At 41.4% G+C, this 21,263-nt stretch overlaps 1 protein-coding gene and 1 long non-coding RNA gene across 2 annotated transcripts in view; one reads left to right on the forward strand and one right to left on the reverse strand.

The window, feature by feature from the left end:
• C8B (complement C8 beta chain) overlaps positions 1–16,881 on the forward strand; it is a 36,353-nt gene extending 19,472 nt beyond the window's left edge. The window contains exons 5-12 of the mRNA XM_082228737.1: positions 2,159–2,291; positions 2,872–3,069; positions 6,341–6,581; positions 9,824–9,952; positions 11,295–11,458; positions 13,115–13,268; positions 14,488–14,556; positions 15,801–16,881. Of these exons, the coding sequence (XP_082084863.1) occupies positions 2,159–2,291; positions 2,872–3,069; positions 6,341–6,581; positions 9,824–9,952; positions 11,295–11,458; positions 13,115–13,268; positions 14,488–14,556; positions 15,801–15,946 (1,234 nt within the window). The 3' untranslated portion in view covers positions 15,947–16,881. The remainder of the gene's footprint in view (positions 1–2,158; positions 2,292–2,871; positions 3,070–6,340; positions 6,582–9,823; positions 9,953–11,294; positions 11,459–13,114; positions 13,269–14,487; positions 14,557–15,800) is intronic.
• Positions 16,882–18,050: 1,169 nt separating this feature from the next.
• Positions 18,051–20,489, reverse strand: LOC309535586. Its single transcript, XR_014221305.1, has 2 exons — positions 19,989–20,489; positions 18,051–19,956 (listed from the first exon to the last, which is right to left on the reverse strand). It is a non-coding gene; the product is annotated as an uncharacterized lncRNA (long non-coding RNA).
• Between the last annotated feature and the right edge of the window lie 774 nt (positions 20,490–21,263).

Here is a 21,263-nt window from a genome sequence, read left to right on the forward strand (position 1 = left end):
GGAGCAACAAATGTAAATTTTACCTTTATTCAGCAGGCTAGTTACTGCACCCACCCAGCCCTACCCTACATTCAGACCACAGAGTTCAAGGAAACATTCCAAAAACACTCAAGGAGGGTGTGAAACTAGGCTGGTGAGGCTGTGGCCTGGGAAGAGATGAGGTAATCAGGGAGGGGAAATGGCTTTGGGGATTCTCAAAGGCCAGATAAATAGGCCTAGAAGTCCACATTTGGCTCAGGGGCCTGGCTGAGATTTCACATTCCTGCTATCAATAAAGAGCTATCAATAAATTCTATGACTGCTTAGAGAAAAGGGGGGGGGTTGAGACATATTATCATACTTCCTAGAAAAGTAGCCATGTTACTCTGTTGCAGCAGAATTTTACAACAGGTGTTAGAAACTTCATATAGTTTAGCTACATCTGAACCTTCATCAACTCATGGGAAGAATCTACTTCTCCTCCACCTGTTCATTACCCAGGCAAGGGGACAGCTTTTAACTAAAACATGGAACCAAAAGAATTACAGCAAGCTTAGATACTATTTTAATAGCTCAACTTAACATGGTTGTTCTACCCGAACCACTACGGTACTTCAGAAAAAGGTCTGACCAGAGTAAAAACAGAACAAAGCTTATATAGTAGCTCAAACACAGCACACAAAGAGTTATAAAACATTGAAACATTCTTAAACACCCTCCTACAAACATCAAGAAAGGTTACAGGTCATGAGAAGTAAAACACACATGGCTCCATACCAGTAACTTCGCCCCTGCAAATACCTTCTGGTGCCCCTAACGGCTCTGGTCATTTGGGTCTCAAATGTCCTACTATATCAGAGTTTCCTTAGCAACCAGGCCTTCCACCCAGTTGTTGGCATTCCTGTCCCTATCTGTTCCTTGGAACCTCTCAAGGAGATGCCAGATTTCTTCACCCCAATGCTAGCTCAAAGCAGAAGTAGCAAAACATCCTGAGTGACCATTTGTGCTACTTACAGGGTCAGATAGGAAAGGAGTTTATTGCAAGAGTCATAAAATGCAGGCACACCAAAAGAGGACTAATACATTCTAGCCAAAGGTCCAATACAATTAATATTAGAACGTTTTTAAAATTAAAAAAATCTACACCCTGGGTGTCCCAAACCCCTGGCCTACCTGGTGGGAAGTCAGTATGTCAAGTTCCCAGTCCAGGGTCAGTCCACATGCCCAAAGTCCCACAGAGATCCTGGAGCATCAACATAGGCAGTTAGTTGAGCAGACACAGCACCTCAATGATTGCAGCATCTGGGCTTAACGAGGCATGTGACCTTCACCTGTTCCGAGCCTACTCCAGCTAAAGAATCACATAGCGAGCTCCACCTGGCTAGCTAGGGAGATAGGCTGTGGGTTATTGCTTGCCCCAGCCTCCAAGACAGACTCTGCTGCTTCTCCTTACACCTCAGAGCCTGCTGTGTTTGTGGAGACAGGGACCCCTCTGGCTCTGGTGATGGGTCCTGCTGCTCTGTTTCCTGTGCACTGACCCCTGCTCCCATCCCCTCTGGAAAGCACAGTAGCTGCAATCTGGTATAGATAATACTGAACTGATTGAGCCAACAGTCTGACTTCAGTATAAGGCAACTTGCTATGTTTTTCATAGAATCATAGAGTTGGAAGAGACCACAAGGGCCATCGAGTCCAACCCCCTGCCAAGCATATTGCCTATACTATAGCCTGCCTCACACACAAGGCCCTGTCCACCTATATATACGTCTAGAAAGGAAGCAATGGAACAGGTTTTAACTGTTTCAGGTTTTCACCATTTTAACTCTCATGGACTGCCACACCTGACTGCTGGCTTCTGTTCAGCTTAGTGGGTTACAAGTAGTGCAAGTATGAAAAAAATCAGAATGCTTTGGAGGTTTTCTCCTGGATGGTAACAGAATATAATTTGTTCACTGTGTCTGGGAAAATCAGTATGCTTGATAGGCAGCTATTACAGACCCAATTTTGACACCCCCCCCCCCATTTGCTGCATTACTGCTTTTTTAAAAATTGTGTCATTTTTCCAAGGCCAAAACAGGCCTCATATGAACTAAAATTTGTAGCCAAAAGAAGATGTATAACTTACTTTGAATAACCAATGTCTAAGCATGGCAACTTTATCCATTTCCCATCTCCCCAGATTAAATATTTTCACAAATGACCTGGAAGGATGGGTTTTAGACTATAAATACTATGCTGGAGCATGTTCTCCCCAGTATATTGGAGACACCAATTTCAGAAAACCATACAATGTAGAAAGCTATTTGGCAGAGGTATGTATTGAAGAGCTGTATGTGCAGTTAAAATTCCTAGGATTGTTGATGCATCAAGTCATTTATTAAAGTAAAAATAATGTTCAACCAAATATTTATGTTTTATGCTTACGTGTTTTATGTGAAGTCCAAGTCACTTGGGCTTTCTCAAGTACTCTACATATGTGTGTTAGAGATAATCCAGAAGACCTCTCCACAGATAATATCAGGTATTATGAGTTGCATTTTTCCTTCATAAGGAAGATTTTTCATATTTTCAGCAAAGCAGCTAAGGATTCTGTCTCTCTTTTAATGAATCAGCAGTACATATTTCTGTAATATATTGTTGAGGCACTTAACTTTCTACCAACAAGCCATATGCCTTATGTGTAAAACATGTCTGCATGTGGACAACTATGTATTTACTTAATTATGAATGCCATTTATTTGCTGTCACATACAGAATATTGGTTTGCAATAAATTTATTTATTGGTTTTATTGGTTTGCAATAAATATATAGAATGAAAACCACAAAAATTATGATAACTTTAGGTGTGGAATCAGGATACAAAAAGTTCCTTATTCATGTTTTTTGTTTAGACCAAAGGCAAGTATGAATTTGCGTTGACTGAATATGAATCTTATTCAAGTTTTGAAGAGAATGTCTCCAAGGCAAAAGCGAAACAACAAAGCTTCAGCATTGGCATAAAAATACCAGGCATGTTTGAAGTTGGTTACAGTAATGATGACCAGAGGTACCAGAAGTACATTCAGAGGACAAAACGATTTTCTTCAACGGTAAACATGCTTCTCCATAACTCTAGGTTCATTTTAGTGAACATGGACAGTTTTAGAAACACTGTGTACTGTGTTTTGAAGTTAGGAAAAGTAAGGGTGTTTTTAGTTTTGCTCAAATGTTTTCACACCACATTTAGAGCTGAAAATCATTATATTCAGAGATTTCTTTCTATTGTCACATCACCCTTTCTGAATTAGCTCCAAAACAATGGTTCAGGTCTGGGATCATTCTGACACATTACTCAGTCCACACCATACATTTAAAGCACAATCTTCACACTTCAAACAGTCATGGCTTCCCTTAAAGAATACTGGAAGCTATAGATTGTTAAGGGTGCTTAAAGTTGTTAGGAAACCCTTGTTTCCCTCACAGAGCTACAGTTCTTAGAGTGGTTTAACAATCCATCTCTCGTCAGTGTCAAGTCTGGAAATCATAGATCTAGGAGGATAAAATAGGGGTCTCCAACCAACTCTCAGCACCCCTACAAAACTACAGCTCCCAGAATTCTTGGGGGGAAGCCATAGCTCTTTAAAGTAGGTTCGTAGTGCTTTAAATGTATGATGCGGATGCAGCTACAATGACTTGCTGGGTCACATTTTCTGCAGTCCTGGCTTCATATGTAGGATTTCCATGTTGTCACCGGTGTCAGTGGTGACCACCTAGGGGGCCCTGAATCCAAACACTCTTATCTGCTTTCCCCTCCCAAACAGATGTTCCTTTTTATTTTATTTTAAAGTATGTTTTTATTGATTTATTATAAACCTATATGCCAACTATCACATAACCTCATGCCCTGAGGGGGAATGAAGAAGATACAGTAACAGCTTTTTTCTAAAAGAGTTGTCCTATTTATTGTATGGTAATCTTTCCCCCCTTTTCTTTTTAAAGTGATACCAACCACTTTGTGAGGTCTTCCTGAAAAGTGATCTATATATACTTTAAAAACAAACAAACCGCCATACAAACAATAACATAATGCTACACAGATCCATAATTTCAGGGAGGCTCCACAGAAAGAAAGTTGCGCAGTGATGTAGATGGGCAGCAAGCATATATATTGTGAAGGAATTGGAATGAACGTCTGTGGAGGGATGTATGCAAAAGATCTGGCCATGTGAAAGTGTGCATTTTCATTTATTGGATAAGGCTACAGGGGATGTGTGAGAGTACCCTGCAGGTATGATAGGAATTTGACAGGAAGGTTGGGTTCAAAGCCCTAATGCCCCACCGCTCACTTCTGCTTAAGAATCTGTTTTTCCAAGGGTACTTTCTGAGATGGCTGCCTTCCTGTCCTTGGAATTTCCAGAGGGATGTCAGCATGCGCATAAAAGGCCATGCTAATGTTAGACTGGTGAAACAAGACAGGTGCTGTCAGTTCAGAATATGGCAATAGAAGCAAAGAAACCAAGCTATTCCACTGCAGGGCAGTCATGACAGTAATATATAATGAAAACTGCTTGCAGGCCTTACATAGTTTAATTATAGACTGAAGCAAGCCAATTCACCTTGGAAGAGTTGGTGCATCCACTGAAATGCCTTGTTCAGGAAAGCAGTGTGGGTTGCATGAAATACTCGCAGTTTCATTGCGGGAGGATGATACCGATCCATGTAGAATTTATTTCAAAACAAACCACTTGATACTTAAAAAGCGGGACTGGATTTCAGCACTACAAAATCTTCAAATTCTTCAGCTCACAAAATTATGGGGAGAAGAAACCTTATTATCACTGATATGATTTTTTTTAAAAAATGGTTATACTTAGGCAACACAATTATGAGGGGAGGGGTTTTCCAGCTGAAACTCAGCCTCTCAGGTACCATTGCCATTTTAAGAGAATGAGGGAGGCGTTCATGGTGACGGCACCTCTTTTTCTAGAAAAATAGCACTGACAATTATTATTATTTTTATCAAGTGCATTAGGAAATTTGATGCAGTGCCAGAATAATTAGTGTATTTTTAATTTCCTAATTAAACTTGAAGATTTATTTCAATGAATGAATCATGTGAATACAGTTAGCTATACATATATCCCCCCTCCCCCCCCCATGTAAAATATACATCTAGCTGGCACAACTTTCTTGAAGGTTACTCTACTATTACATTTTCTCATATTTTTGGCTTAGACATGAGTCTGGATATCTTTGTCGCAAGGTCCATAGACCCAGTGTTATTTCTGGCTTCACCCAAGGCAAAATCATTATTCAGTAGGGTTGGTGGGGCAGCACAGAACAGGCTTGTGAACCATGGCAGACTTGGGTACTATGGCACCCTGTGCAAAGCCAATATTTGGCTCGCTCCACTGCCTTCCCAAAGGCAGTCACAGAGCCTTCCCAAAGCTGGAAAAGCACTAACTAGGCTTTAGGAAGGAAAAGGAAGGACTCTAAGAGCCTCATATTTCCTTCCCAAAGCCCATTGCCTCACTTGCTGCACTTTGAGATGGCGCCCCCTCTTTGCACCATCCTAAATCCACTCCTGCTAGTTACCCAATGCCATGTATGATTAGGCAGTGATTAGGCCATGTATGATTAGGCAGTGGGCCAAAAGCAGCCTGGGGAGCACATATCAGACATTTCTGAATATGAAAGGGGGTAAAAGTCGTGCTTCTTGGAGACTGCATAGTGACTGGGGAATGTGCATATTTCTTGGAGAATGTACAAAATGCAGCCAAAATAACAGCTGGAGAATGTACAAAATTCAGTCAATCTATGCACATTCCCCAAAGCCTGTTGAGGAGTATGTATATTGACTAGGAAATGTGTACAGTTCTCTTTTCATGGAAGGATTATGTGCAGATTCTCCAGGAGACCTGATGAATGGGTGCAGTGAATGTGTGCACACACACCCCCCATCTTTTATGAGAATACCTGTGCTTTCTAGAAACAACTAAAGATGATGCTGTTCCAACCAACTTTTCCAACCTTTGGTATTCATTTTGTATCATTTTAAAACCTATTTTCAGTTGTTTTTGTACCGTTTTAAAATCTATTTGTAGTGGTTTATAAGTCACCTTGAAACAAATGTAAAAGGTAATAAATAAATCAAAGCAGCAGTATCATCACCTGTACATTTATTTCATACTGAGGTTCAGTGTGATATATTTTTCATATTTTATTGTATTTCCAAAATGTATTTAATGCAAGCAGCAACACAGATTGTTGTAAATATATCTATGGATGTACTGTATAAATATATATGGGGGCCTGTAATGCAATGGTGGAAGACTTTACAAATATCCTATCTCTCATTTGAATGCATTTGCTTCAATTTAGTCTAGAAAATTTATTCATGCCCGTTCCGAACTGGAAGTTGCCCAATATAAACTGAAGAGTCGGAATTTAATGCTTCACCATGAGTTCTTCCAGAGACTTCTTCGCTTGCCTTTAGAGTACAGCTATGGGGAATATCGAGAACTCTACAGAGACTACGGAACACATTACATTACTGAAGCTACCCTTGGTGGAATTTATGAATATACTTTGATCTTGAATGATGAGCAGCTTCAAAGAGCAGGTATGTGGGCAGAGACGGCTGTAGACAAACCAGATTGTTTTATGCTGACATGGAACAATGTTCTGAACCCAGCATAGGTATTTGACATCACACAAGGTGGCATATTTGAGTAAAGCAATAGTTACCTGATTAATTCATTTTCCTGCGAAGAGATTTGTTTGTTTGATTTAGCTGGATGCTGACTGTCAGGCTCTTTCAATGAGACAGCAACAAATATTTGTGATTACATGTCTGTATCTGTCTGCTGGTGACTTTGTTTGTTATTATTTGCTCAGAGTTTAAAACCATCTGTCTGATCTGAGCATTTACTATTATTATGTGGGATGCTGCTAATCCCACTATCTTAGACTCCCGAACCCAATGGACCTGGTTATCATTTTGACACAGAACTTTCAAGGCCTAACCATTTGGCTTATAGCTCTGTACATTTACACTGGGGGCCTTGGAAACTTGCATATATATTATTTAATTTTTTAATCTAGAATTTAATTCCTGAGTATGAAACAAGATAAATAAAGGCAGTGTAACAAGTCATGTTGATATTTAGTCCCTTAAGGAACAAGGAAGGTATTTATCTGACACCATGCCTTCTTGTATACAGTATTCATTTCCCTCACCCCCAAGAGTTGAGATGAAGTAATAAGGTTACAGAACCGGCCACCAAGAAAGGCAAAATTGTCATTCATAAGAAGTTGGTGGTGGCTCCAGCTCTCTTTAATGGAATCCTTTCCCAAAGGAGGGGTGACAGATGCATACAATTGGAAAGCCTAAAAAGCTTCTAATTCTGGCAGTTTTAGCTCCAGGTTTTAATACTGACTCCATTTTTGTTTTGTTTTTACATTTTAGTGTGTGATATTGATATTGCTGCTTTTATTATTTTAGATCAATGCAAACCACTTGAAGGTGTGGATTTTTTAAAAAAATAATAATCCCAGCATTTATTACAAGGAAGTAATAAGTAATAAGTGGAAATTTAGTGTGGGATAATTATTGTTACATAGGTTGGTATCATGCAGAAATATCTGCAATGTTTTGTGTTTCCTTTGTTGCTTCTGTATGATGACTATGGCCTATAAGCATCACAGAAATGATGGTCATTTAAGCTACAATCCAGTACCAGGGAGGAAGCTGCGTTTAACTTTGTGGAACATACTTTGTGCACACAGGGGTATATAAGGTTGCACTGTTAAGGTATTTTTTCAACCACTTGAAAATGGCTTGGAAACACTTTCCAAGAACAATAAAGTGGCTAAATCCATTGATAAAATCTGAAGCTAACCCCCTCTCAATCTTGTAGGTTCTCTAAGGTTTCTAGTTGTGCCACTCCTCTCCATTTCTGTAAGCATACAGATCGTAGGACTCTTAGGAGTGGTAAATAATTTACTGGGACGACTCTCCTATCTGACATTGCTCTTACTGCTTGATGGATGGTGCTTTCACAAGGGCTAGTGTTTGTTGTGTAGAACAAAGAGAGCTTTGGGCTGTTAATCAATAGCTTCAGTCTCTTGTTTACCCATTGGCAACAGGAGCTTGACAAACTGTCTGTAGAAGGTCTTACTGGATTCCTCTCTATGACATGCAGTGACTCGGATCCAGAGAAGTCCATGCACACAAACAAAGCACTTCTGTGCAACCAGCATTTCTATGGTGGCTGATGCTCTGGAAGTCCCACGGCATTTTCCAGGGAGTTTTCAGGGGATGTGGGAGCTCAAGAGATGGGAAGCTGTAAAATTCCTGGTCGTGAAGATAAAACCTCATTCAGTGCTTCCAATCTCATGCAATCTGTTTTCTCATTTATTGGATAGCAAGAGGATAGGACAAGAACTACTAGCCCTTAGGCCATATCTGGGCCATGACACATCTAGCCTGTGGCCTCTCCACCTCAGCCCTCACACCCCTGTATAGAAATCAGACTTCCAGGGGAAGCACCCATTGGAGCCTATGAGAGATTCTCTCACCCCCCCCCCAATCTAAGCATGATTGCTTTGTGAAGGGTGCTATTTTCTTTGGAAACATAGCTGTGGAGGGAGAGAATAGAATAGAAGATATTACACTACTACTGTTAGTGAAGAATGTATCCTTCATTGTGTGTATGTTTAGATGATAGATAGATATTGATGATATTGATATTGATATATAGATAGTAGCCCAAGTCTTTCTCTAAGGGCCAAGGTAGATGTGATATTTATTGCATACTTTGGCATTGTGCAGCTGTTTTTGTTTGTTTGTTTAACAAATAGTTGGGGAGCTTTAACTCATCATTGTTCAGCTCATGCATAAGCCCCTATTTGCAAGGGGGAGAAAGCTCCCGTTGGTGCTAATGACAGCTTTCCTCCCACTGGAAATAGCAGGAACAGAGGATTGATTCCATCAAGACCATAGGAGCGCAATGGGTTAAACTCCCCCTCCTTCCAAGTAGACAGGTAGGCACCTGTTTTTATATGGCCTTCTGGGGTGTTCTCTAGCTGTTTTCTGCTTAAAGGTAAAGGTAAAGGGACCCCTGACCATTAGGTCCAGTCGTGGCCGACTCTGAGGTTGCAGTGCTCACCTCGCTTTACTGGCCAAGGGAGCCAGCGTACAGTTTCCAGGTCATGTGGCCAGCATGACTAAGCTGCTTCTGGTGAACCAGAGCAGCACACGGAAACACCATTTACCTTCCCGCCAGAGCGGTACCTATTTATCTACTTGCACTCTGACGTGCTTTCGAACTGCTAGGCTGGCAGGAGCAGGGACTGAGCAACGGGAGCTCACCCCATCACAGGGATTCGAACCGCCAACCTTCTGATCGGAAAGCCCTAGGCTCTGTGGTTTAAACCCACAGCACCACCCGCGTCCCACTGTTTTCTGCTTACGCAGTGCCAATTGGGAGGAGCCTTGGCTTAGTGGTGGAAAACATCTGCCTTGCATACAGAAGGTCTCAGGTTCAATCCCCAGCATCTCCAGGTAGGGCTGGGATTGTTACCTACCTGAAATGCTGGAGAGTCATTATAGACAAAGCAGAGGTATATAGAACAAAGGTCTCGCTCAATATGAGGCAGCTTCTTTGGTTCCTATGATCCCATTTTCTCTCTCTGTTGCAATTCCCAGCAACGTGGATCCAGAGGATCAGGAGACACTCGGAGCAGCTGGGGTTGGGTGCATTCTTCCTGATAGTGGAAGTGAAGTGTCATACACTCACACGGATTTCGGATCCAAACCTGTTTCTTTTAATAAATATTGTGTTCTCTCTCTCTCTCTTTAAGGCTACTCTTTAAGTGATGTCCGGTCTTGTACAAATCACGGAGTCAAAGTTGGTGGAAATATTTATGGTGTTTATCTATCGGCTGGAATATCAATTGCAGGTTGTGATGCCATTTTAAAAGAAATTGGAGGTAAGTGAACCATGATCAAGGGATGTGAACAATCCACACACTAATTTAGAAATTTCATTCATGAACAAAATACTTGTTTCAAAAAGAAAACGATTTTGCTAAAAGGTGACTGCAATTGTTGATAAAACGTGAGTTTTAAGGGAGACAGTTTTGTAAAAAGCGTATTTTATTTTGAAATGTACCAGTCCATTGAAAAACAATGGGCTGCTATAATGTTTCAGTGGTTGTTACAAACATAGGAAACAGAAAATAGCAGCCCTTTTGTATATATCCTTCAAAACATACTAAAATAATAACACAAACGAAGAAAGAGAAAAGGAAGGCATAAAAAGGACCATCAGCAGTTTACCAAAGACACACTAAATAAATCAATTTAAAGTAAGGCATGACTGATCTTTGATACTTTTATAAAATAGTAGTTATAAACAGGGATTAAAGCGGACTTCCCCAATCTGTTGCCCTTCAGGTGTTTGAGACTACAACTTGAATAGCCATGCTGGCTGGGACAGACTAGTGTTGTGATCCAAAATGTCTTGAAGACAAAATCTCTTGAGGACACCAGAAAGCTAATCTAGAGGATCACAAAGATACAATTTAAAAAATAATTTAAAATGATTGCATAAAACAGTGAATAATTCCTTACTCACCTGAGCTCATTGCTTATATTGCCTCTGTTTAACAATATTAAATTTAAGGTGATACAAGTGGACATTGCAGTGTCCCAAGCTGCTAAGTGGCGTGTTCCTCTTCACATTTCTGGACAACCTGGTGCAGGAATCTTGTGCTATTCAGGTCAGGGTTGGGGAAGTTTCAAGAGTGGAGAAGTCTTGATGGGCACTTAAAAAAAAAGTTACCTTGCCTTATCCTGCTGTGCTATACTACTAACACTTGATCAGGTGTGGATAACCTTTGGCCCTCTAGATGTTGCTAAACTATAATTCTGTCAGCCCCAGAAGGCATGCCCAATTGCCAGGGATTCTGGGAGTTGTAGTTCAGCAACATCTGGAGCACCAAAGGTTCCAGATACCTGCACTAGAGGTTTGAAAGGTTCAACCCTGAACATTTTGAAGCTTTATCATCAGGGGATTTTATTGCCAGGGAGTGTCTTTATAGATTCTGGAAAGCTTCAGAGGAAAAGAGCATTCCTTTCCCTTTCCTATCCTTCTGAAACACCCTGGGTTCATTATTAGAAGGAAGGATGGCATTCCGTCTGCAGCCTTGTATGCAGGAGGTCTTTCCACTTGTCTAAATCATTGCTTGATGTTACAGTTATCAGATGATAAATATTCATGTACGGGTGCACATGTAATCTGAACTGATGTGTTTAATTGTGCCTCTACAGATAACACAGCAGAAAGGAAAATTGTGGATGACTTTGTCGCCCTTGTTCGTGGAGGTGCAAGCGAATATATAACAACACTTGCTTACAAAGACCTGCCCACTGCAGAACTGATGCAAGAGTGGGGAGATGCTGTTCAGTACAACCCTGAAATCATCCGGATGAAGGTGATGTAAAGCAATCACAATGCTATACTGACACACTGAAATGTGGTTGGCGATACAAGGCTTGTACAAATTTGCTAAAATTTAAGTATGTGAATTTCAAATTTTCACATTGGATTTGAAACTGTGATGTAATCAAGATGGAAAAATAAATTTGATTATATAATTGAAAGAGAAAAGACATGATCAATTAAATTTCACATTACAGTTTCTATCCAGAGAAATGATTGGAAGCGGTCAGTAGAAGATTACAGTGCCCTGACTTCCCCAAGGAGCTCCCATGTCTCTCCTAAGGGTTGGGTGCTCTCATGGAAGGTGTCCTCGGCCATTTTTTTTAAAAAAACATTTTCCACCCAATTCAGGAGTAGAGATTGGAGGATCTGTCAATTTTGGTTCCCTCTTTCGCATTTCCCTGATCATAAATTCAGTTCTCCACATTTTGCAGCAATGTGCAATTATCCTCATGAAAATTCATTAGCATTCTTGTGCAAATTTCTCTTAACACAACTTTATATGCAGCTTTAACATTTTTGCAAGCAATTTCCCAAATATATTTTTGTATGTTATTTCCCTCCCCCCAATGTCTTCATTTTTATGCACACTTACTCCATATATATGCATTTATACAAACATTGTGGGGTTTTTTTGAGAACTGCATTGCAAAAATTGGATGTGCGAATTCTGAAGGATGGCTACACTTTTGTTTTGGAAAGTGAAAATTTCATCGCTTCAGCTTGAAATGAAAACTGAGTTGAATTTCTGTTCCATCCCTATTCCAGAGTGTTTACTCTGGAGGAGGAAGGGATACAAAAATCACCTTCTACTGGTCTCCTCCCATTGGCACATTTTTGGATTGAAACCTAAGGGTGGGCAAGCTGTAGTCCTTGGGTTGCATGTAGCCCTGAGCCTCATTTCAAAAGACCCTTGTAGGCTAACAGTTCAGATCTCTGGTGATAGCAATCTCTCCTCCACTTGCTGGGGAGAAAGGAGAGTTCAGAAAGAGAGTGAAAGCTGATAACAGATAAAGAGAGAGGAACTAGGGCTCTGCCCACTGGCTGGTTTGTACCTTACCCACAAGCAGGTTGTCCCCCCAATAGATTACCATCACAGGAGCATGGACCTTGACCCAAAAAGGTCCCCCAACTCTAGTTTAACAATAGCTATTAAAATCTGATTGCGAGGGGTGGATATAACGGATATAGTGTTCAAGTATTAACTCTGAAGACAGTGACTGTGGAGGGAAGCTGAGCTGAACTCTTTTTCAAAGGTGCCACTGATGCCCACCCACCACTTGGTTTGGGGGGAGAGTAGTGATGGGTGGCACATCTGGCTCAGACCAATGAGGGGCTCTTCTGAGCCCTGGGGTCAGTGCCAGACCTGAGCAAACACTGGTGCTGGGTCTGAGGTCCACAGCCAGCATGGTCAGTGCTGATGGAAGTTATAATCTAAAACTTAAACTTATGTAACTTCAGTGGCCTGAAGTGCCTTTAACCAGCTGTGACAGATGCGACAACCATGGCTGTTTCTGGACAAGGAAAGCATGACCACAGTGGTTCAGGCATTGGTGACTTCAAGACTGGATGACTGCAATGCACTCTAAAAACATTTTTAATTTAAAGTATATTACCACTTCTCCCCCCCCCTCCTCTCTCAATGTAGGTGGAGCCACTGTATGAATTAGCAACTGCCACCACCTTTGCAAATGCAAATACTCTGAAACAAAACTTGAGGAGTGCCCTGGAAGAGTTCCAACAGGAAACGAGTAGCTGTCACTGCAGTCAGTGCCAGGGCAATGGAAATGCTTTCTTGAAAGGTAAGATCTGGCCTCTCCCCTTTCATGCCCGACATCACTGATCAAGAGAGAGTGTGCTTTTGCCCCAGCTGTCTTCGTTTCCCCATTAAATATCACGAAGGGAATATAATAAGAAGAGATATTCATTTAAATGTCACTATTGTTTCGTGGGCAGTGCAGCGAGATAGCGGACTGTGCCGCTTTGGCAAGTGGAATGTAATCTTAATCATTTACATTTAGGAAGGCTTTTCCAACTCAATTATGCATAAAACACAAAGTTGCAATCTGCTTGAAATCTCTTTCGGAAATAGCTTTGCTAAGCTTAGCAAGCTGACTAGCTCTCTGGCCATTAATTAGTGTTTCTCCCAGCTCTTGGAAGATGAAATGCCATCTGCAACTGCTAAAGACTGTTATCATTATCATCACCAGAGATTCTGCACTGAGTGCTTCCCCCACCCTGCTCACGTTTTGGGCTGCTCTTGCTTTGAAGATGACACTGGCTTCACTGCACAGGGGAAAGTAATTTTTGAATTGTAATAAAATGAGTCACTCGGACACATGAAGCTGTCTTCATACTTTGTTAGGGTATCAGTACATCAAGAATGATCGGCGCTGTGAGCAGCTACCCAATAAGTCTCAGTGCAAAGACAGGGAGAGAGCGAACTGTCTGATATCAAGACACACCGTTTGTTCAGCTAGCTCAGTAGGGCCAGCTCTGATTAGCAGTTGCTCTCCAGGGTCTCAGGGGACTTGCACATCACCTGTTGGCAAAACACGAGGCTCACCAAGACCCTTGCATATTGGTGGTGGGTTGCATTTGGCTTGGTGCATCTCAAGTTCTGCGAGATCAGCAACCTTTTGGGACCCAGCCCCACCTTTAACTGAAGCATGCAACTAGGGACCCCTTTCTTTCTTTACTGTCAGATCAGGCTTCAGTCTAGTAGTGGCTCCTGAACAACCAGTTGAAGACTAGTGTTCATGATAAGCATAGTTTCATCACTACTGAGATAAGGGCGAGGAGCACTCCCATTTACAACCCTCTTGCAGAAGTACAAGGTCAGCTTTTCCTGTGTTGTTACTGCCACCTCTTTAGAAAGGATTGGGAAAGAGCCAACACTGTGCTGATTGCTTCCTACCCTTTCTGCACTACAATTTTTTTTCACCTGCTTCTTGAGGCTTTGTGTGTATATATAAAATGGGTTCAGAAGAATGGGTTGACTCTACTTACTGTGTTTTTCAGGGACTCACTGCGAGTGTATATGCCCCCTGGGACATCGGGGTCTTGCCTGTGAAAACACACTAAGGACAGGTAAGAGATTAAAAGGATTTTTTATATATATATAAAGAAAAAGAACAAACTATTGGGTGAAAATGACTACAGAATGATGTATTTGTTTGTTTTTAGTTAGAAGTATTTACATACGGCTTTATATTTAAACTGTCCAAAGCAATTTGGAGGCTACCTATCCTTTTCTTACTCATTTAGGAAGGTTTGCCAAAGTAAAATATAATTCTATAATATGTATATTTTGTGGGTGGAGAGGGGGTGTGTCTCTCAGTTCTAATCTCTATTCTGAAAGCATTGACATGCACTATCCCAGATGCCTTCCAGATGTTTTGGACTACAACTCCCATCTGCCCCAGTTAGGATAGCCAATGGTCAAGGATAGTGGGATCTGTAGTCTGCAACCACCTGGTTGCTTTTCCTGTGCTGTACAAATCCTGAGATTGCCTAGAACTGTGTGTTCCCTTGCTTGTTACTAGTCTGGCCCTCTTGCTTTCTCCCTCCCAGCTCAGGGTGACTTCCTACCATAGGAAGGAGACCTTTCAAGGTATAGATCTAGCCAGCTAACTGCCAGTCTGTGCTGTTAAAGGCATCCCTCTGCAATGGTTGTCAGGCTCCCACCTGAAAAGAGATCTTTGGAAGTGTGGATTGAGTCAGTTCACAGACAGCTTGATCAGTGCCTTCGATAACTCTTTGGCACCCCAGTGCTCAGGGCTGGGCAGCCTCCTTCTTGAGCAAAGACACCTTTGAAAAAATGTATCTGCTGCAGACTGGAAGATCTGCACTTTCAGAGCTCCCCCTGCTAATGCAAGCATCTGTACCTCACATGTAAACTACCTGTACCTCTTGCCTGACTATAAATATTTACGTGGCCATTTTAAGGTGTTGGGTGGGTTAAGTTATCATGAGGCTATATCTTAACCTCCATGTTCATGCTATGAATTGATCTAGAGAAGGCACCTTAATGAAGTAAGTTCTCAAGCTACTACACCCTGAATAATGTTCCAGATTTTTAAACGAATCAGTAGCATGGTGTGTGATAAAGAAATGTCTTTTAGATTCAGGTGTAGTTATCAATTTCAAATCCGTCTTGCTCACAGCTAAATGTATCACTTTGATGCATGGTCACTCTCACTGTATCCAAGATGTTTGCTAGGGCAGAACCTAAATAAGGAGAACTAGCAGAAGAGAGGAGGATTGACACCAGGCCAGCACCAAATCTGTAATACTTTTACAGTAACCCTGATTTTAATCTTTCATTATTCTAGATGTTGCTATAGATGGGAACTGGAGCTGTTGGTCTAGCTGGTCTGCAGCTTCTGGAGGACAACGGACAAGAAGGCGAGAATGTAACAACCCAGCAGTGCAAAATGGTGGCAAGCCATGCATGGGGCCAAACACTGAAACTGCTTAGTGAAATATTTGAGAAGTTACTTGGAAGAGCAATAGAAGGGCCCTAAAAACGTTTTCTATTTTCCACTAGTATTAATTCTAGTTTTTTACATTGTTATTATTGTTATTTAGGTAGACACTTTAAATGGCTGTGGTCTAATATAGAAACTCCCTTCAGGCATGGAGACTCTGACAAAAGTATTGATATATGTTTTCCTATGCAGTTCAATGGATAGAGGGAATCACATTGCATGAGCAGTGTTGATGGTCCCCTTGTGCAGGACTTTTCTGTACACTTCTGAATGAATACATATGACCTTTTGAACCAGAATATAAATCATATGGAAAATATAATTAATAGATACATGTTCAGAACATGCAGTAAATATATATTTTTAATATCTGGCACTGTGTTTTTTTCAATTTCCATATATACAAAAAGTCATCTGTTACTCTGACATCAAGAAATTCACACCTTTTTCTTTATTTGGCTGAACTTCAATCGAATATTTCCCATGAATGCCTAAAAATACACTTTTTTCTAATAGTCACTGGAGGGTGCTTCATCCTGCTGAGATAAATGAAAGCTTTAAATCTCAATCACAGCAGCCTCGTCAAATGTGAAACTTGAATCCAATGTGGTGGCGATAGACTCAGTTTCCCATTTATTGCATTGAACGTAAATTGTTTAACCAATTAGATATTGCCTTAAAGGGAGAAAAGTGAATTGTGAAGTGCTCTCAAATACCCCTGTGACACCCAATAATTTCAAAACTGTGTTATAATGATATGCTTATTCATTGGATGATTTTCCCCTGTAGATTACCCTCTATAAGAAAGACCTTCGCAAGCAACCTGGAACTGAATGTAAAAATGAAATGAAATAAATTAAAATTCATAAAGCTTATGGGCAAAAACACTTGATCCACACAAATAAAGATTAACCATTATGCTGTACGCTGAGAGTCAGCATGTTGCATTAGGAGTGATGTAAAACAGACTAGGTCACCTGCTATGTGCTTTTAATTGTTGGGCAGAAGCAGTGTTGGTACAGGTGATCTTGCAGGTATCAGTGCCACTCACTAAGAGGGGGAGTCCATGACTGCATGGCCCACTGTGGGAGCACTAGGTTGTCTCCACTGATCCATCCACTCTGCCCTGACCACACCACTACTTCGCCCTGCCTTATAAGCAAGTGGTCGTTGCTGGAAGGCTATTGCTATGGCTTTGCCACTGGTGAGCTGCTCCTGCTCTTCCATAGCTATTTCCAGGCTCTGGGAAGCCCATTGAGCTCCCCTGTCTCCAATGACCTTCTGCTGGCAGGCCTTTGGCCTCATAAGCTAGCTCATTATGGCCACAGTAAATATGCTGGTTTTTATGCCCTTTGATTGCTATTTTGTACTTTGCATTTTATTGCTGTTGGAAACCCATTTGGGTGAAAAGGTGAAGTCCAAATCTGAAAACTAAAAGAGCTAATTCTGAGGTGCACCCACAGCCAAAGAAAACTGATTAAGTGCCAGCCATGGTCATATCTGAAGCAAGGCGTCACAATAGACCATTTTCATGTGAGTGGTGTACAGAGAAAGAAGCAGAAAAATGATGTCCCTGGAATTTCCAGTGCTGAATTACGATTTGGAGTGTTTTTACACGAGCTCCACCACCACCTTGGCCCGGTTTCAGAACTGCTTGTCATTTTTCGAGTGAGTAAAGAATGGAAGTTGACTGAGCTGTTTTCTGGACAAGAGTAAATTCTTTTATGTAAATTTCACCATCGTTCCTGAGCATAAATATGAAGCAAAGCTGGCAAGAGGCTGGAAGCTCATTCTGCATCTATCAATTGCATCTGCTGTTTCAAACACACACCACATCATAATGCTGAATGGCTCACTGAGCTAAAATAAATCAGGACTCATGACAGCGTGGCAGCATTGGGGAGCTGGGAGGGGGGGCTCAGAGACTTTGCAAAAAATAATAATCAGTGAGGTGTTCATCTCATTATGAAAATGAAGGGATTGGGAATAATCAAAATATTTTCTTGGGCTTTTTCCCTAAGACCATGATATTCAGCCAATTAATTCTTTAAACAGAGGCTCAATTAATCAGGAAACAGATTTAATTTTGCTATTTATTTATTTATTTATTTATTTATTTAATATCCTGCCATTCTTCCCAAAGGAGCCTAGGGCAGTAAGCACTTATAAATGTATAGTGCAAGTACTTTTAAAAAGGGTGAAACTCCACATTTATTCATTTTTTTCTCCTTTGCAATTACTCTGAGCATGAGTCACCAGCGTATATTTGCTCTGGATTAGAGTGCACATTCTCTGAGCAAAGGCTTTCAGTATTACAACAAACAATCCAGGCTACCATGCAGTATATGAATGACGACAGAAGTCATTCTTGATGGGGATTAAAGCAGACAAGGGTTTTTCAGGGGGGCTCTAGATAACTCACCAGGCCCAAGGGGGGGGAAATCAAAATATACACCACACACTTGAATCCAATGCTGGAAATGCCTCTTTGCACATGCACAAGGGTGGGGAAATGTGTCCCTCCAGATGCTGCTGGACTCCAGTTTCCATAACACCCAGCCAGCATGGTCAGGCATTACACGAGATACAGCCCAACATCTGGAGCACCAAAGGTTCCCTGTTCTTGCATAAACACACAATTTCCTCTTAGTAGAGGTTGGCAGGGTGACATTGCTTACCTGGCTTCCTGATGTGGAGCTCACCGCCAGCAGCTAGGAGGAGTGAGGCAGTGGGGAAGTCAGCACAGTGCAAATGCAATGGCTGGAGTGTTGGACTGGCTCTGCTGCTGCACTTGCACCATCCTGACCTTCTTCCTGCCTCAGCTCTCCTCTTCTTTGTGGTTACCAGCAGCTACCTATTCATTGGGAAGTGACTAACCTCACTTACTCCTGAAGGAATTCCTTCAGCTATGTGTAGTGTTGAGCAGTACTGCTCCCTCTCCCATTCACTCACAACCCCACATTATTATGCCCAAGTATGTTTTCTCATGCGCAAGGCAAACCTCTGGAGATCAGCAGCCAATTTTTCCAGTGAAGATTCTTCTCATTTTTTGTTTGTTTCGCTTGCGGTAAAAAGTAAATCCTAACCTATATGGCAGCTTTCCAGAACCTGATGCTCTTCGTATGCTGTTAGACTACAATTCCTATGAGACCCAGCAGGGGCAGACTTTGGTAATCTTTGGTAAATAAAGCTTCTGAAGTGAGCCCCAAAATTGGCACCCCCCAATGGATCTTCTCAATTATAGATCTTCTTGATTTTGCACCCCCTTAGCTTGGTTCCCTATGCGTGGGAACTGTCTGCAACACCCTAAATCTGAACCTTAGACCCAGCCAGCTTGGTCAGGTATGATGAGCGTTGTAGTGTGGGAGCCACATCTTGAGATTGGTGAGGGCTGATTTTAGAGAACTGGAAAGTCAGGTAGAGGGAGAACACTGTCATACAGACAGAAGACACCTTTCTCTGCCTCTACCATTTTCAGCAGTTCTCTTATCTACCTATCTTGATTCTGCACCTTGAAAACCTAAGGTGCACAGCCTCCAGTCATTTACTATACACTGCTTCTTCTTTTTGTTAATAAGCCTGTTTGTTCACATCCACATCTGTGTCCCATACCTTTTAACCCAAGTGCCACCATCACATGAGTCGGACACAGAGAAATAAGGTTTCCCAGAAATATGGGAATGCAAAATATGTAGGATAACAGCTGCCTCGAATGTGTGTCAGTATGTATATGGGGATAGAATTCCTTCGTTACAAGTGGATGGCAAGGGTAGTATTATTATTTTTTAAAGAAAATCTCCTATTATGAGCTTTTAATTTAGGCCAGAAAATGGCTGCGCCTTATCTCATCTGGTATGGCTCACATGCTGGGCCCTTCAGCACAGCTTATATTAGTTTCTTTGACTAGCACTGTAAATGTGTAATTGCTCATAATCTTTTACAGGCCTGGCAGGCAGGTTCTCTTTTCTCTCTCTTTCTCTCCCTCTCCCTCCCTCCCTCTCTCTCTCTCTCTCTCTCTCTCTCTCTCCGCACTTCAGCTTCATTGCACAAAACTCCTGTTTTTCATTGTTAAGGATTTGTGAGCCTCGGATAAAATGTGTGTGTGTGGCAGGGGGGATGCCTTGGGCTTGAGGAGATTTCTCTTTGACATTTGAAGAGAGCCTCAAAAGGGGCATTTTGCTGCCATTTGTTAGGTGGCTCGCGGTGTATAGCCTTCCTGTACATTTCCTTGTCTTTTTGCCAGGGCTCAGACATATTAAACTCTTCAGGAAGGAGATAGGAAATAGGGGCTGAATTCTACTGACTGAATTAGACATTCCACCCAGAGTGATCTCTGGTTGTCTTGAAGAACATGTTGCCAGCATACACCTTCTCCATTTTCAATTACTGCTAATTATTTCCTTTAAGACTCTTTTACTTCTAGTGTCCTTTTAAATACCATCCAATTTGTGTACTGGAAGGGTGGGTCCCTGGTGAATCAGTCTGTTTTCAGTCTATGTCACATTTGCACATATACATACTGTCCTATTTCTCTGTTAATTAGCATTTAAAAATATATATACATATAGACAAAAATGTGCATTTCATATCTACTAAAATATGTATCTTTAAATAGATTTTCATCCACAGTTAAACAGATTTTTCTCTCAAAATACGCATTTCTCCAAATACATTTACTTTGAATATACCTTTCTGAATGCATTTTGGCTTTTTGTGTGTGCTGAGAACTGTATCAGAAGTTCAGAAAGAGTGAAAGCTGGTTGACAGCCATGATGGTTACATACTACCTGTTGGGGATATCCACGTAGCTGCACCTTAAAGTCCTAAATAGTTTGCTGCTGTAGAATATTAGGCTTCGGTAATACAGTTCCAGATGTTGATATATACACAGGGGAGTCCTGTATACACATGCTGTACATACACATACATACAGGGGATTCTTGTCATCTGGGCAGCCCAGGACCTCCAAACACACTGTCCAGGCCTGCACTCTGGAGAGGTCACTTTGCTGCTTCTAATGCAGCATAAACAACATGGGAGGCAGTAGTTAGCAGTTAGCAGTCTCTGCAGCCACAGCAGGCGCTGTGATTCTCCAGCAATTTTACTGCATTCCTGGAGACACATTCCATTGTCTCTCGAGACAGATGGATACCAATACCAACAAAAACAAGAACAACAAGAAGCCTGCTTGCCTGCTTATTTTTAAACATGATGCTTGCCAGATTGGTGCAGTAGTACCCAAAGTGTTGGCCTTGTAAGTGTGGGAATGATTCAGCCACAAATTATCAAGCGGTCCTAATAAAATCA

This window comes from Podarcis vaucheri (genome assembly GCF_965113315.1).
Source record: "Podarcis vaucheri genome assembly, chromosome: 6".
NCBI lineage: Eukaryota > Metazoa > Chordata > Lepidosauria > Squamata > Lacertidae > Podarcis > Podarcis vaucheri.